This window comes from Moschus berezovskii, chromosome 14 (genome assembly GCF_049115385.1).
Source record: "Moschus berezovskii isolate FMDL1 chromosome 14, NW_MosBer_1.0, whole genome shotgun sequence".
Lineage (NCBI taxonomy): Eukaryota > Metazoa > Chordata > Mammalia > Artiodactyla > Moschidae > Moschus > Moschus berezovskii.
This window is the reverse complement of record NC_142473.1, coordinates 59,750,026-59,764,092: the sequence shown is the minus strand read 5'-3', so window position 1 is coordinate 59,764,092 and position 14,067 is coordinate 59,750,026. Positions and strand designations below refer to the sequence as shown.

At 37.0% G+C, this 14,067-nt stretch overlaps 1 protein-coding gene across 3 annotated transcripts in view; it reads right to left on the bottom strand.

The window, feature by feature from the left end:
- The window catches only part of UVRAG (UV radiation resistance associated), a 323,717-nt gene that overhangs the window by 137,556 nt on the left and 172,094 nt on the right, over window positions 1-14,067 (bottom strand). For all 3 annotated transcript variants that reach the window (XM_055423714.2, XM_055423715.2, XM_088843195.1), the window contains 3 exons: window positions 6,085-6,169; window positions 3,903-3,990; window positions 2,669-2,729 (listed from right to left, as the gene is read on the bottom strand). In XM_055423714.2, the coding sequence (XP_055279689.2) occupies window positions 2,669-2,729; window positions 3,903-3,990; window positions 6,085-6,169 (234 nt within the window). The remainder of the gene's footprint in view (window positions 1-2,668; window positions 2,730-3,902; window positions 3,991-6,084; window positions 6,170-14,067) is intronic.

Here is a 14,067-nt window from a genome sequence, read left to right as displayed (position 1 = left end):
CCCAGAATACATATATCTTCTTCTATGCCCCTCACCCTGAATATTTCAGATATATCAAGCCGATTTCTCAGAATCCTCAATCATGACTCCCCCCTCTTCTAGGAATTCTTCTCCCCCAGCTGTAGTGGGTGAAGTGAAAGTCAATCAGTCATGTATAACTCTTTGCGACCCCATGGACTATATAGTCCATGGAATTCTCCAGGCCAGAATACTGGAGTGGGTAGCCATTCCCTTCTCCAGGGGATCTTCCCAACCCAGGGATAGAACCCAGGTCACCTGCATGGCAGGCAGATTCTTTACCAGCTGAGCCACCAGGGAAGCCTGGTTCCTTACAGCCTTCAGATTTCTGTTAAACGTTTCTCCTCAGAGAGGTCTTCTCTGATTACTTTATCTACAGTAGGTTTCCCTACTCTCCAAGACAGCACACTCTTTTATTAAATACTTGTTAAATGCTTCTTTTCTTATTTATTGCTTTTATTTTTTTATCTCCTTTAAGAGGTTTATGCGCTATGAAAGAAGAGAATATATTTGCTTTTACCATCATCATATCCTCAAAGCGGCACATGCCTGGTGTTTAGGTGCTCAGCTGGTATTTTTTTCAATGAAAGAATATTCTGTATTCCTACAACCTGGCCCAGGGCTCAAGGTACTTATTAGGTTTATTAAATAAATGAATGAAAGAAAGAATGGGGAAAAAGATGTGTCATGAACTTCAAGACACCATGACCTAAAATTAACACCAAAGCACACGTGTATAACCTACAGAGATGAGTGGGAACACTGTTCAGTGGAAACCAGACAAATCCCAGCAAGATCATTACCTAGTTTTGTGATCTTGAGTAAATCACTAAATAGCTCATTCACATATTATAAAATGAGATTATACCACCTTTCTTATTGGGTTATTTTGTTTTTGGGAGGATTAAAGATAAGCCAAAATGTCTTGCTCTTTAATAAAATCTTAACAATCATGTAAAGTAAGTAGTATATGAACTAATGTGTTCATACTATCAATTAGAAAATCAACTCAAAGCTTAGATGACTTGGTCCAAAATACATGGTTTCTAGAAAGGGAACCAGGACTCAAATACAGGTCTTCCCATTCCTGTTTTGATCACTTAAAAAATTTTTTTTTAATTGCAGCATAGTTGAATTGTAGCTCAGTCGGTAAAGAATCCGCTGCAGTGCAGGAGATTTGGGCTGGATCCCTGGATCGGAAAGATCCCCTGGAGAAGGAAATGGCAAACCACTCCAGTATTCCTGCCTGGAAAATCCCATGCACAGAGGAGCCTGGTGGGCTACAGTCTGTGGGGTTTCAAAAGTCAGACACAATTTAGAAAATAAACCACAACAATAGTTGAATTTACAACATTGTATTAATTTCTGCTGTACAGCAAAGTGACTCAGTTATATATATATAACTATACACACACACACATTCTTTTTTGTATTCTTTTCCATTATGGTTTATCAAAGGATATTGAATATGGTTTTCCTTACTATACAGTAGGACCTTGATGTTTCTATATATATCAGTTTGCATCTACTAATCCCAAACTCCCACTTCTACCTTCTACCATCTCTTTCCCTCTTGGCAACCACTAGTCTATTCTCTGGAGAAGGCAATGGCAACCCACTCCAGTACTCTTGCCTGAAAAATCCCATGGGCAGAGGAGCCTGGTAGGCTGCAGCCCATGGGGTCAGAAAGAGTCGGACACGACTGAGGTGACTTAGCAGCAGCAGTCTATTCTCTATGTCCCTGATTCTATTTTTGTTTCTTAGCTAGGTTCATTTATAACACTTTTTACATTATGTCCCAACTACTTGTTGTAAAGGACAAAGAAGGTAATATACTAAAGCAGTCTTAAATGTTAAAGGATCACAAATAAATGCTTTACAGGGAAATGGAAGAAAGTTGCAATAAGAACTAGTAATGCTCTATTCTGGAATAACTTATTCCCAAATAGATTAATGTGCCAGCTTTGGGTATAATCTATAGAACGACTTAGTAGTCCTCAAAGCATTGTTTACATTAGGAGAAAAGAACCCACTCTGCTAACAATAAAAGTAATCTTTCTACCCAAATGTCAAGTAAGTTCTTTTCTCTGGCATGCAGGTAAAGAGATTAGGAAAAATATTTTAAAATATAGCTATTACTGTGAATGCTATTTGTAACGTCTTTAATGTAGATTTCTTTTAATTAAATGACAGTATAACAAGTTTAACCTATGGGAGTGGGAATGTCACAAAATTTAATTTTCAAATATATTTTATGTCAGCAGAAATATAACTTTATAAACAGAGCAGACTAAGGTTTACAGTTTTGCTCCCAACACAATTTTTTCATGAAAAATCAAACCAAAAGGACAGGAATATTATTAGTCTTCTTGAGAAGCCTACTGTCTGATTTTCTTAAACCCCATTCAAAAACTATTTTAACTTTCAAACAGAAAGCTCAACAATTTTCCCCCCATGATTAGACCAAATACCCTTTTAAGTCTTCCATCAGGGAAACTGACTCTATATACTTACAATTGGGAAGGGACAGAAGGTTCCAAAACTTTTCTGGAAGAAGGGACAGGCAACCAACATTTCAAGATATCTCTTTTTCCTTGCAACACACCCATATTTTATACCAAATCTTGAGAATTAAAAAGAAATAAAATACCTTGGAAGTCCTCAGAATTAGGCAACTTGACACCACATACAAAGTAATCTTTATGCTCATTCTGCGAATATAACCAAAGAATGAAATTAATTTTATGTATAAACAAAGAAGCTCTAAATCTAAAAAATTTAGGTGTTAATTCAAAGACAATACTGTCATAGATATAAAATATTACCCTAATTGTTGAAGCTGAATACATGATGATTTATTATACTATTATCTGTATCTTGATATATACTCTAAATTTTCTATATAATACAGACATTTAAAAACATATCTAACAAAAAGTCATGTAAAATTTTAACCATAAAGCTAACTATTCTTTGACCAATTCAAAGCAATAAATGAGAATTTTTAAGTAGAATTAACAAGAATCTGTGAGCAATCTAAAATCCTATCAGCTTTCCTCTCAGAAAATTAGTCTTTTAAGTCCCTTTTCATTAGAAAGAAAACAAAACCACCAAATTTAGCAGATTTAATTCTCTTTAAAAAATCCTAATAATTTACATTTGTACTTACTCTAAGAAACCAAATTCAGAAACTTAACATCTTGACAGCTACCACGGGAATATCTTAAGTAATACTAATAAATATAAATTAATTAGTAGTTATATATTTAAAGCAATGTGTATGTATCTGCATGCATGTCTCAGATTAGGTAGAAATTGATAATGTGGTTGACAGAAAAAGTCCTAAAGAAACCAGAAATAATTTGACATTCTTTCAGGTGAAGATGAGTTCACTCCAACACTAAATTGACAGAAAAAAATAAACTAGTGAAACCTGCTGCTGCTGCTGCTAAATCGCTTCAGTCGTGTCCGACTCTGTGTGACCCCATAGACGGCAGCCCACCAGGCTCCCCCGCCCCTGGGATTCTCCAGACCAGAACACTGGAGTGGGTTGCCATTTCCTCCTCCAACACATGCAAGTGAAAAGTGAAAGGGAAGTTGCTCAGTCGTGTCCGACTCTTAGCGACCCCATGGACTACAGCCTACCAGGTTCCTCCGTTCATGGGATTTTCCAGGCAAGAGTACTGGAGTGGGGTGCCATTGCTTTCTCCGAGTGAAACCTAATGCCAACTAATTCTAAACCTACTTTTTAAATAAATATTAGCTTCTGAATGAATAATAACAGAAGATATGATTAAGACTAGAGCAATGGTGTTTTCTTTGAGAGGAAATTTCAAATAGAAATCTCTTAAAAATTTTTTTTTCCCAGAAAATCTGAAACTTACCAAATCAATAGGGTAAATGTAGGAAAGCTCAGATAGTAACTGCCTGCAACGAATTGTCAACTGAGCATTAGTCTTCAGAAAGAGTTCTCTAATAAGGAAAGAAAAAAGCATATTTGTTAAAAAACAAAAACCAAACAGGTTTGCTTGCTTTGTAACGGTTATTTCCAACTAACTGGCACAGAGAAAAATTAAATGATCTGCACTGGGCCACAGAAATTCAGAAGCAGAAGCAAGAATAATAGCTAATATGAGTCCTGACCTATCTCTATATAGACCATCAATCACCCTAATTATATAAGGAGGCCTATTGTATGTATCCAGCACCATGAAAAGAGATATAAAACATATAAATAATCAAAGAGATATAAAACATACAAATAATCATTGACTGGACACCTACTACTATATGCCAGGAGCTTTACAAATGGCTTTAATTATCATATCAATGACAACTTATTTGGTTGATATTACTATACCTATTTTACAAACAAGAAAACAAGATTTAGAGAGGCTCAGTAAACTGACCAGAATCTCATTTAAACTGAGGCCAATTTGCAGGAAATACCCATATGGTATTTCCTCAAAACAGCATTCTACTTTCATTTACAACTATACATATTATAACTACCTCAAAAAATAACCTGCTGTCATATTACAAAAGTAAAAGAATAAAAAGGACAAAGCCAAAAAGGTGTGGCATGACATGATGCAGCTTTTCCCTTACACTATTTAGGAAACAAGACTAACAGCTAAATTACCCATAGAGCATATTACCTGCTCAACTGTGTCAACAATTAAAAAGGAGGTAATTTAGGAAACGCAGTAGGTTAGAGTGGAACATAAAGCTGCTGCTGCTGCTAAGTCACTTTAGTTGTGTCCAACTCTGTGCGACCCCATAGATGGCAGCCCACCAGGCTCCCCCATCCCTGGGGGATTCAGGCAAGAATATTGGAGTGGGTTGCCATTTCCTTCTCCAATGTGTGAAAGTGAAAAGTGAAAGTGAAGTCGCTCAGTCGTGTCCGACTCGTAGCGACCCCGTAGACTGCAGCCTACCAGGCTCCTCCATCCATGGGATTTTCTAGGCAAGAGTACTGGAGTGGCTTGCCATTGCCTTCTCCGGGAACATAAAGCAGTACAATGCAAAGACAGCTGAAGACTTAAAGACTTAAAGGCAGTGAACTTAAAGGTTCAGTTTTCCTAGTGAACCAGACAAAAAGTAACCTCCACAGCTTTGCCTTCCTATCTGCAAATTGAGAGGATTAGATTAAACGATCTCCAAGGTTCTTTCCAGGTTTCTTAAACAAAAATGCACAATGGGATGACTTTCCAGTAAGTGAGTGAAGATGAGTAGAAGATCAGAGGTGGCAGCAAGTTAAACATGTGCTGCAAAAAATAAAGGGAAAAACTATTAGCATTTGTTAAATGAATGTCATTGAGCAACCGAAATTAGCTACAGTTCTATCTCCAGTGCATGTGCAATCGGTCCTATCTGACTGCTTGTGACCCCGTGGACTGTAGCCTGCCAGGCTCCTCTGTCCACGGAATTCTCCAGGCAAGAATATTGGAGTGGGTTGCCATTTCCTCCTCCAGGGGATCTTTTTGACCCAGGGATTGAACCCACACCTCCTGCACTGCAGGCAGATTCTTTACCCCTGAGCCATTGGGGACCATTTTATATTTGACAGTGAAGGAAAATAATCACCACTTGTTCTTAAGAAGTGAAAAAAATAATGGTAAAATAGTATTTTAGGAGAAGTCTGCTAGCAACATGGAGAATGAACTGGACAGCTGGAGAGACTTATGTTAGAGAATCTGAGAACTGCTAAGGTAAGGCAAGTGAGCTAACAGCAGTTAAGACTGAAGAAGTTACTAAAGAAAAACTGTAAGCTGCACTAAATGTAGAAGACTGGAAGAGGAGGAGATTCAAACATGAAGTCATGGTACTGTGGCCCTGCAACCTAGAAGAACAGTGTTCAGGCTTCCGATTCTGACTACGTACTAGGAGCCCTCGTAACTGCCTCTAGCACAGTGCATGACACAATAGGGGCTGAATAAACCAAAGTCACACTGAGCATATTAACTGGCATTAACACTGGCAGCTTTAAAAAAATACTCCGTTTCTAAATTCTCTCCTCAAAGTAAACTCAATGCTTCTAACAACCATTCTTGGTGTTCCGCTTACCTTTTCGCAGTACACTCCTTTCTCAACTCATTTAGGGATTCCTTTTGGAGTTGAAGCTTGAGGTGCTCAGCTGAAAATGTACTTCCTAGAGAGAGATGAAAGGAGACAATTCCAGATGTAACACTGCAGACAGGACTGCCCAGTCACAACCAAACAGGCAGAGCCCAGTCCCCTGACTGTGAGAGGAAAATAAAAAGAGTAAAAGGTAAAATGAGGATAGAGGACTTTTGGGGGGATTAACCAGAATAAAATTCTGATTGCTTCCATTTTTATACAGTCTCTAGCAGGAGTCAGGAGAAGGCAATGGCAAGCCACTCCAGTACTCTTGCTGGAAAATCCCATGGATGGAGGAGCCTGGTAGGCTGCAGTCCGTGGGGTCGCTACTAGTCGGACACGACTGAGTGACTTCACTTTCACTTTTCACTTTCACACATTGGAGAAGGAAATGGCAACCCACTCCAGTGTTCTTGCCTGGAGAATCCCAGGGACAGGGGAGCCTGGTGGGCTTCCGTCTATGGGGTCACACAGAGTCGGACACGACTGAAGTGACTAGCAGCAGCAGCAGCAGCAGGAGTCAAATAGTAAGAGTTCAAGATTCCCTACCTACAGATTTCTGGGTTGCTGATCAAGAAACCCCAATGAGATGGTCAAAATTCAGACAACTTCACTGAAAAAATAAAAAAACTGGCTATGAACTCTGGGTGTTAAGGATGATTTACTAAAAGTTAATAAACTGTAACAAATGTACCACTCTAGTAGGGGAAGCTATGCACAGGCAGAGATTGGGAGTATATGGGGAATCTGTACCTTCTGATCAATTTTGCTATGCACCTAAAACTGCTCTAAAAAATAAAGCTTATTTTTTCAAGTAGTTAATTTCTTTTCAACCACAAGTAATACAGAACATTGCTGAAAGTATAAAAGTAATACAGCAGGAAAAATTTCCTGCATACTGGCTACTGCAATATAGTAGTTCATAAGTTAGGTTTTTTTAATGATGATTCATCTTATTCATATATATAAATAGCTTTAGTTACATTCATAGTGTGCAGGAAATATATATTCTGATTTTTCCAAATTATGTCTCAAGCATTTTTACATGTTGACAGATAATCTGAGTTACAATGTTTAATGGTTTGTAAAATATAACTCAATATATGTGAATTAAAAAACAGTCTACATTTTAACTGATAGTCCAATACCTCAATTCCATTACAGGACATTTAATTTCCTCCAAGTATTTGCATGGCAATGATTAATATTTGTATATATGCCTAGTCTTTAGTATTTATATTAACTTTGGGACCTCCATTTTCATTTATGTGATCATAAAATCCTTTTACATCTTCTTACTCTAAAAAATGATCCTGTCTCAGGCTCTTGATAACCAGGCCTGAAAATTCCAAAGGTCCTAAAGCACAGAAAAACAGTCTTAGATCCTGACATACTAAGTTCTAGATCTTAAAAAGGAGTTAGTTCCAAGAACTGTGATTAACAGGAAATGGTAGCCGAAACTCTTCTACAAATCTCCTCTAGGTAGGAACAAGAAGTAGATTAACTGATCAAAATACAGTTTGGACTTGAGCACTAAAATCACCAACCTAAGTAATTTTATCAACATATGTCTAAGCACCCTGTTCTCTCTCAACTATAATGTTAATGACCAGGAAGTTATTAACTCTGCTCCCCAGACAGAACTTAATCAAGAAATACTACTTATCTTCTTTAGCCCCAATATAATTCCTCCCCAGATTGAGCTTTCAACAATTTCAGAAGACACTCAGATTGACAACTTCTACCCCTCACCTCATGTACTTTTTCCAGAAAGCACATGAATTCTTCCATTACTGTACAGATTTGCAATCTTATTCTTCATCCCAGATAAAAGGTTGCCTCAATTCTAGTGAAATCACAAATAATGCTAAGACAGATCTGGGTTTTGAAATGCAAATGTTATATACCCTCTTTAGCTTTGAAGGTCTTTAGAACATATTATATGACCAAAGGAAAATAAAAACACTTGCAAAACAAATAAAATAAAATAATACACCAGCCAGCTAACAGATGGGGTAAAATGTTAACAATGGGTAAATCTGGGTGACGAATATACGTGTTCTCTGTATTCTTCTTCTTCTTGCAGTTTTTCTTTAAGTCCAAAATGATTTTCAAATAAAAAGAAGAAGAGTAGACCCAAACCCAGAAAAAGGTCTCCTACAAGGCTTTTCCACAGGCTTTAAAACAACTAAGGCTTTAATATATATGGAATTTAGAAAGATAGTAATGACAACCCTGTATGTGGGACAGCAAAAGAGATACAGATGTATAGAACAGTCTTTTGGACTCTGTGGGGGAGGGAGAGGGTGGGATGATTTGGGAGAATGGCACTGAAACATGTGTATTATCATATGTGAAACAAATCACCAGTCCAGGTTTGATGCATGATACAGGATGCTCGGGGTTGGTGCACTGGGATGACCCAGAGGGATAATATGGGGAGGGAGGTGGGAGGGGACTTCAAGATGGGGAACACATGTACACCTGGGGCGGATTCATGTCAATGTATGGCAAAACCAATATAATATTGTAAAGTAATTAGCCTCCAATTAAAATAAATAAATGTATATTAAAAAAAAAGAACTACGGCTTTAAAACGCAGAGGCACCATCTAAGGTGCCATCTCTCCACATGTTTCTGTTAAAACATAATACACCTCTCATTGGTTACATGGTGGTCTCTGGAACAAAACTGAGTGAGACTTTTTTAGCTAGGTTCAGGTAGAGAAGAACCAAGTATCTCTAAATATTTGCATGGCAATGATTAATATTTATGCATAGTCTTTTGTGTTTATATTAACCTTGGAACCTCAGAAAAGTCAACCTAAGTTCCACAAGTTACTCCATAAGAAGTAGTAACAAAGAGGCAAAGACATGCTCAATCTCTTCACGTGTTGCTCAGGTTATATATTACCAGCCTGAATACTACACAATTGGTGTTGTGTCCTCCCAAGGATATTACATATATAGAAGCAATGATATCCATCTTTCAGACCACAGATATATCTTGCTTCTCATTTGATTTTCTCAAGATTCAGCATTGACTGGTACCTTCTGCTTGCATCATTCTGTATTTACTACAATGGTTGCAAAATAATATTCAAATTCCAGTGCCCCCTCCATATTTATCAGTTAGCATTCAACATTCTTCTCTAAGCAAGAGGCCTTCCTTCTCCATTAGCTAGCTACTATCAATCTGGAACCAATCTTTTATTTTTCAAAGATTTATAATTCATTATTGTATTTAATTATTTTGGTGCTCAAGTGGTATCAGATTTGATCAGCCTTGCTTGAGTGCCCTTCTGATGTAGTGTGATCATGCTATTCAAAACATTACCTTACTTATCATTTTAATTGCTGTAGGATCTGTAGTGATATTCCCTCTCTCGTTCCTGATAATTCATGCTTTCTCTCTTTTTACTTGGTCAGTCTGACCAGAGGCTTATCATTATATTGATCTTTTCAAAGAACACCTTTTAATTTCACTGACATTCTCTACTCTTGTTTTCAAGTTCACTGATTTCTGACCTTAATTATTTCCTTCCTTCTGCTTGATTTGGGTTTAATTTGCTCTTCTTTTCTAGTTAAGATGTAAGCTTAGGTTACTAAATGAAGGACTTTCTTTTCTACTATAAGTATCAAATGATATAAATTTCCTCTAAGCTAGCATCCCTTTAGAAGGTGATATATTTTCATTCAGACAAAAGTATTTTCCAATTTTCCTTGTTATTTCTTTTTGACCCATGATATGTATATGTATGATGATACACAATACTTTGCATTATTTTGATTATTTGTATTTATTTATGACACCAAATCTGGCCTAACTAAATGTCCCATAAGTACTTGGGGGGAAAAAAAAAAGTATATTCTGCTTAATTAGTCCAAGTTAGTTGATTATGTTGTTAATGTCTTTTATCCTCACTGATTCTCTACTTGGTACATAGATTACTGAGGAATGAGTGTTATAGTTACCAACTACAACTGTGTATTTAGCTGTATCTCCTTTCATTTTGTGCTTTATATATATATATAAGCTCTGTTGTTATATATATTGAGAACTGCTTTATCTTTTCATGAACTAGTCTCTGTACCATAGTCCAATATCCCTCTTTATTGCAAGTAACAGCCATTGTTCTGAAGCCAACCTTGCCTGATATTAATAGAGTCACTTTGGCTTTCTTTTGGTTGGTATTGGCGTAGTGTACTTTTTTATTCTTTCACTTTAATCTATTACTTTATATTAAAAATGTGCTTCTTGTAGATAGCATTTAGTTAGGTCTTTTTTTATCTTTATAAAATCTGAATAATCTTAATTGTGGTATTTAGAACATGTACACTTAATATAATCACTGATACATTTAGGTTAAAAACTACCACTTTGTTAGTTGTTTTCTTGATGTGTCCCTTGATGTTCACTTATTCTTTGTTTCTTTATCCCTCTTTTTCTATGCTTTTGGATTATTTTTTTATTCCCTCTTTCTTCATTATTGGCTTACTCTTGCCTCCCCCTAAAATTTCTAGTGGTTGCCCGAGTTTACAATATATAACTTTAATTAATAACAGTCTACCTTCAAATAAGATTAAACCACCTCATGTAGAGTATAAAATCCTGAAAATAGTACACTCCCAACTCTTCCCTTCTGCACTCTTAAAATACTTCATAAATTTTCCTTTAGGCCTATTACAAACCCCAAAACATTGCTGTTGCATTAGAAAATCAATAGTCTTCTAGAGCAACTAAAATTAAGAAAAACTGATGAACCTATCTGCAGAGCAGCAATGGAGACACAGACATTGAGAACAGATTTATGGACATGGCTCGGGGAGGGCGGGCAGGAGCAGAGGGTGAGATGTATGGAGAGAGTAACATGATAACATGCATCACCATTTGTAAAATAGACAGCCAATGGGAATCTGCAGTATGACTCAGGGAACTTAAGTCTGGGCTCACTGACAACCCAGAGGGGCGGGATGAAGGGGACGAGGGAGGGATGTTCAAGTGGGAGGAGACATGGTAGACCTATCCACGGTGATGATGGGTAGAAAGCAACATAATACTGTAAAGCAATTATCTTTCAATTAAAAATAAATTAAAACTAAAAAGAAAATGTCTTTACAATATCTTCCTTTCAACCATTTCTGGATCTCTCAATTTTTGTGTGTAGAGCCAAGTTTCTGTATGGTATTATACTTCTGCTGCTGAAGAAGTTCCTTTATTACTCCTTGAGGTGTAAGACCACTGATAATGAAGTAATTTAGTTTGATGTGAAAGAATCTCTGTACTTCAGGTTTGATAATTTCTATTGACTTATCTTCAAATTTAATGATTCTTTCCTCAGTTGTGTTGAATCTACCAATGAGCCTGTCGAAGGCATCCTTTATGGGTGTTGTTTTCGGTTTACAGCCTATCCATTAGACTATTTCTCAGAGTTTCCACCACCTCTCAGCTGAAATTTACCATCTGTTCTTCTATGTTATCTACCTTTCCACAAAATTCTGAAGCATAGTAACTATATTTATTTTAAATACTCTTTCTGATGGTTCCATCACCTAAGTCATCTCTGAGTCTTTTTTCTGTAAATTTCTTCTCTTGTCAGCATTTTGTTGTTGGTAGTGGTGGTGGTAATGGTAGTGAGGGATTTTTGTTTTGCTTTTTTTGTCTCAAAATTTTAAATTTAATATTGAACATTATTTGCAGGGCAACAGAGAACAAAAAGGACAGGCTTACTCTTCTGTTAATTTGGAGGGTTGAATCAATTCAATCAGGAATTGAGCTGGATCTGAGTTCTGCTGCTGACGTGATTACCTTCAGTGCATGACATTCTTCAAATTTCCTCTAATTTTCCCCTTTTGGGGGCAGTGGTGGCACTGGCGGTGGTGCTGAAGATGGTTTGACCTAGGCTTTTTCTCAATGGTACACACTATTCCCAGGTTTAGGTACTCCCTGGGAATCAGCACCTAAGTAAGGGTGGCTCACCATGTTCTTGTCTCTCCTCAAGTGGTAAATTACAGTGGCCTGTTATTCTGGCTGGGGAGAGAGGGAGGGAGTTCCTCTATCACTCTGGTTAAACCAGGCCATACTCTGTGTTCCTGGGGAGGGCTTTCTCCCTGATTCTGGCCCTCCCCTAGGGACTGACTGTCTTGAAATCTTAGTACTTGGATAGATTTTTTAAAAAGTTACAATTCTGTATATCATCCAGCTTTCTGTTATTGTAAGGATGGAAGTGATGCTCCTTCCATCTTTCTACTTCCCAAACAGAGGCCGGAAGTCAAATCTGAGGATATCGAGTGTATTTAAAGCTCTATTCTTTGCATTTTCTGTTTCTTCGAGGTTAGCTATTCTGTTTGTTCAACTTTGTCTCATTCACAGTGTTTTCCTCAAATATCTGATGACCTTTAGTTTCCCCTTTAAATCCATGAATAAGTGATTAGATTGGTTAGCAATAGGAAATAGTGTAGGTTTCCTTTGAAGCTATAAGGACTTATTTAAATAAAAGACTTCACCTCTGAATGGCAGCTCAGTATAAGTGCGCAGATCCTGCTAACAATTAGTTTTCCTTCAGGGTATATATGCTGAGAGAAGGTAGTACCTTTCACTTTTAACCATTGCAACTATCAAATACGGAGAACTTTACTTTGGGATAACATTACTTTAGGGTATTCCAGTCTTAAATAGAGCTGCTTTTCATGTTTTCCCTCTGAGTTGGTTGTAAAACTCCACAGTCAGGCTTTGCTCTACTTTTCTATGCCAAAATCTCATACCATGGGACTCAACCAGGTCAGGAATCCATTATGTTAAAAAGTAGTTGGAGTAAATGTTACATACAGGAAGTTACTCCAAATTCACAAAGAAAGAAAATGAGCCAGTAGGCTGTTACCCTAATTACTGCTCCATTATTTCTGATTTCCATACTTGGGAGTTGCAAGCTGAGGCATCTGAGAGCTCTCACTGCCTTTCCAGAAACTCCCACTGCAACCTTTTCCATTTGTGTTCTAGGCTACAGTTTTCCTCTACTCTAGCTTATTCATCAACACAATTCTACTTTGTGTATCTGAGAATTATGTCAAAAATCTTTGCTATTCCAATAGTACGCTCTTTCATTTTCACCATTATCAAGAACTTATTTTTTATGCATGTATCTTTATCATCATATCAATAAGTCATTGAGAGGGAGAGAAAGCAAATGCATGGCTTGGTTTATCACACTTCAAAACTGCATTTTGAAACCCTTGACCCTATGCATGCATACACTATGGCCTCTCTGTTCAGCAAGAACTCAAATCAAGCACTTTAATTTTAATAACCAAATGTCAATGCTGTCTCCTATAAAATGAATAGCTAAAGAATATGAATCTTGATTCAATCAACAAAACAAAACAGACTCTTTAGGCTCTCTCTCACCAGAGAATTTGGTCTCAGACTGGCTCGTGGCCAGCTTCTATCAAAACTACAGTTAAAATTAATAAACTGTCATTCTTCTGAGTTTTCTACATTGAGGCAGACGACCAAAAAGCAATATACTTAAACTATTTTAGTTTTTCTCCCCACAGAAATGTCTTTTCTGTACTGTGATTTATGATTCTGCCCTTCTCAAGGGTTAATAGATATTTCTTGCTCATTTCATTATGATATTTAATATCTAACACATAAGACACTGGATGCTAACTTCCTCTTAGAATTTAGTGCCCAGAGAAGAATTTTTTTTCTCCCTAAAGAACTGATATACTTCCTTGTAACAGGCAATAGGAAGCAAGTGATAACTTTCATAACTCTGCACAACTGGCTTAATAGCTAAGAAGGTCAGAGCTAATTCAATGCTTAAAAACAATAGGCAGATCCTATTGGAAGCAGTGTACTATACTGGAAAGTCTGTAGGCTTAGGAATACGAACAATCTGGGTTAAATTTTACTTTAACTAAATTGTAC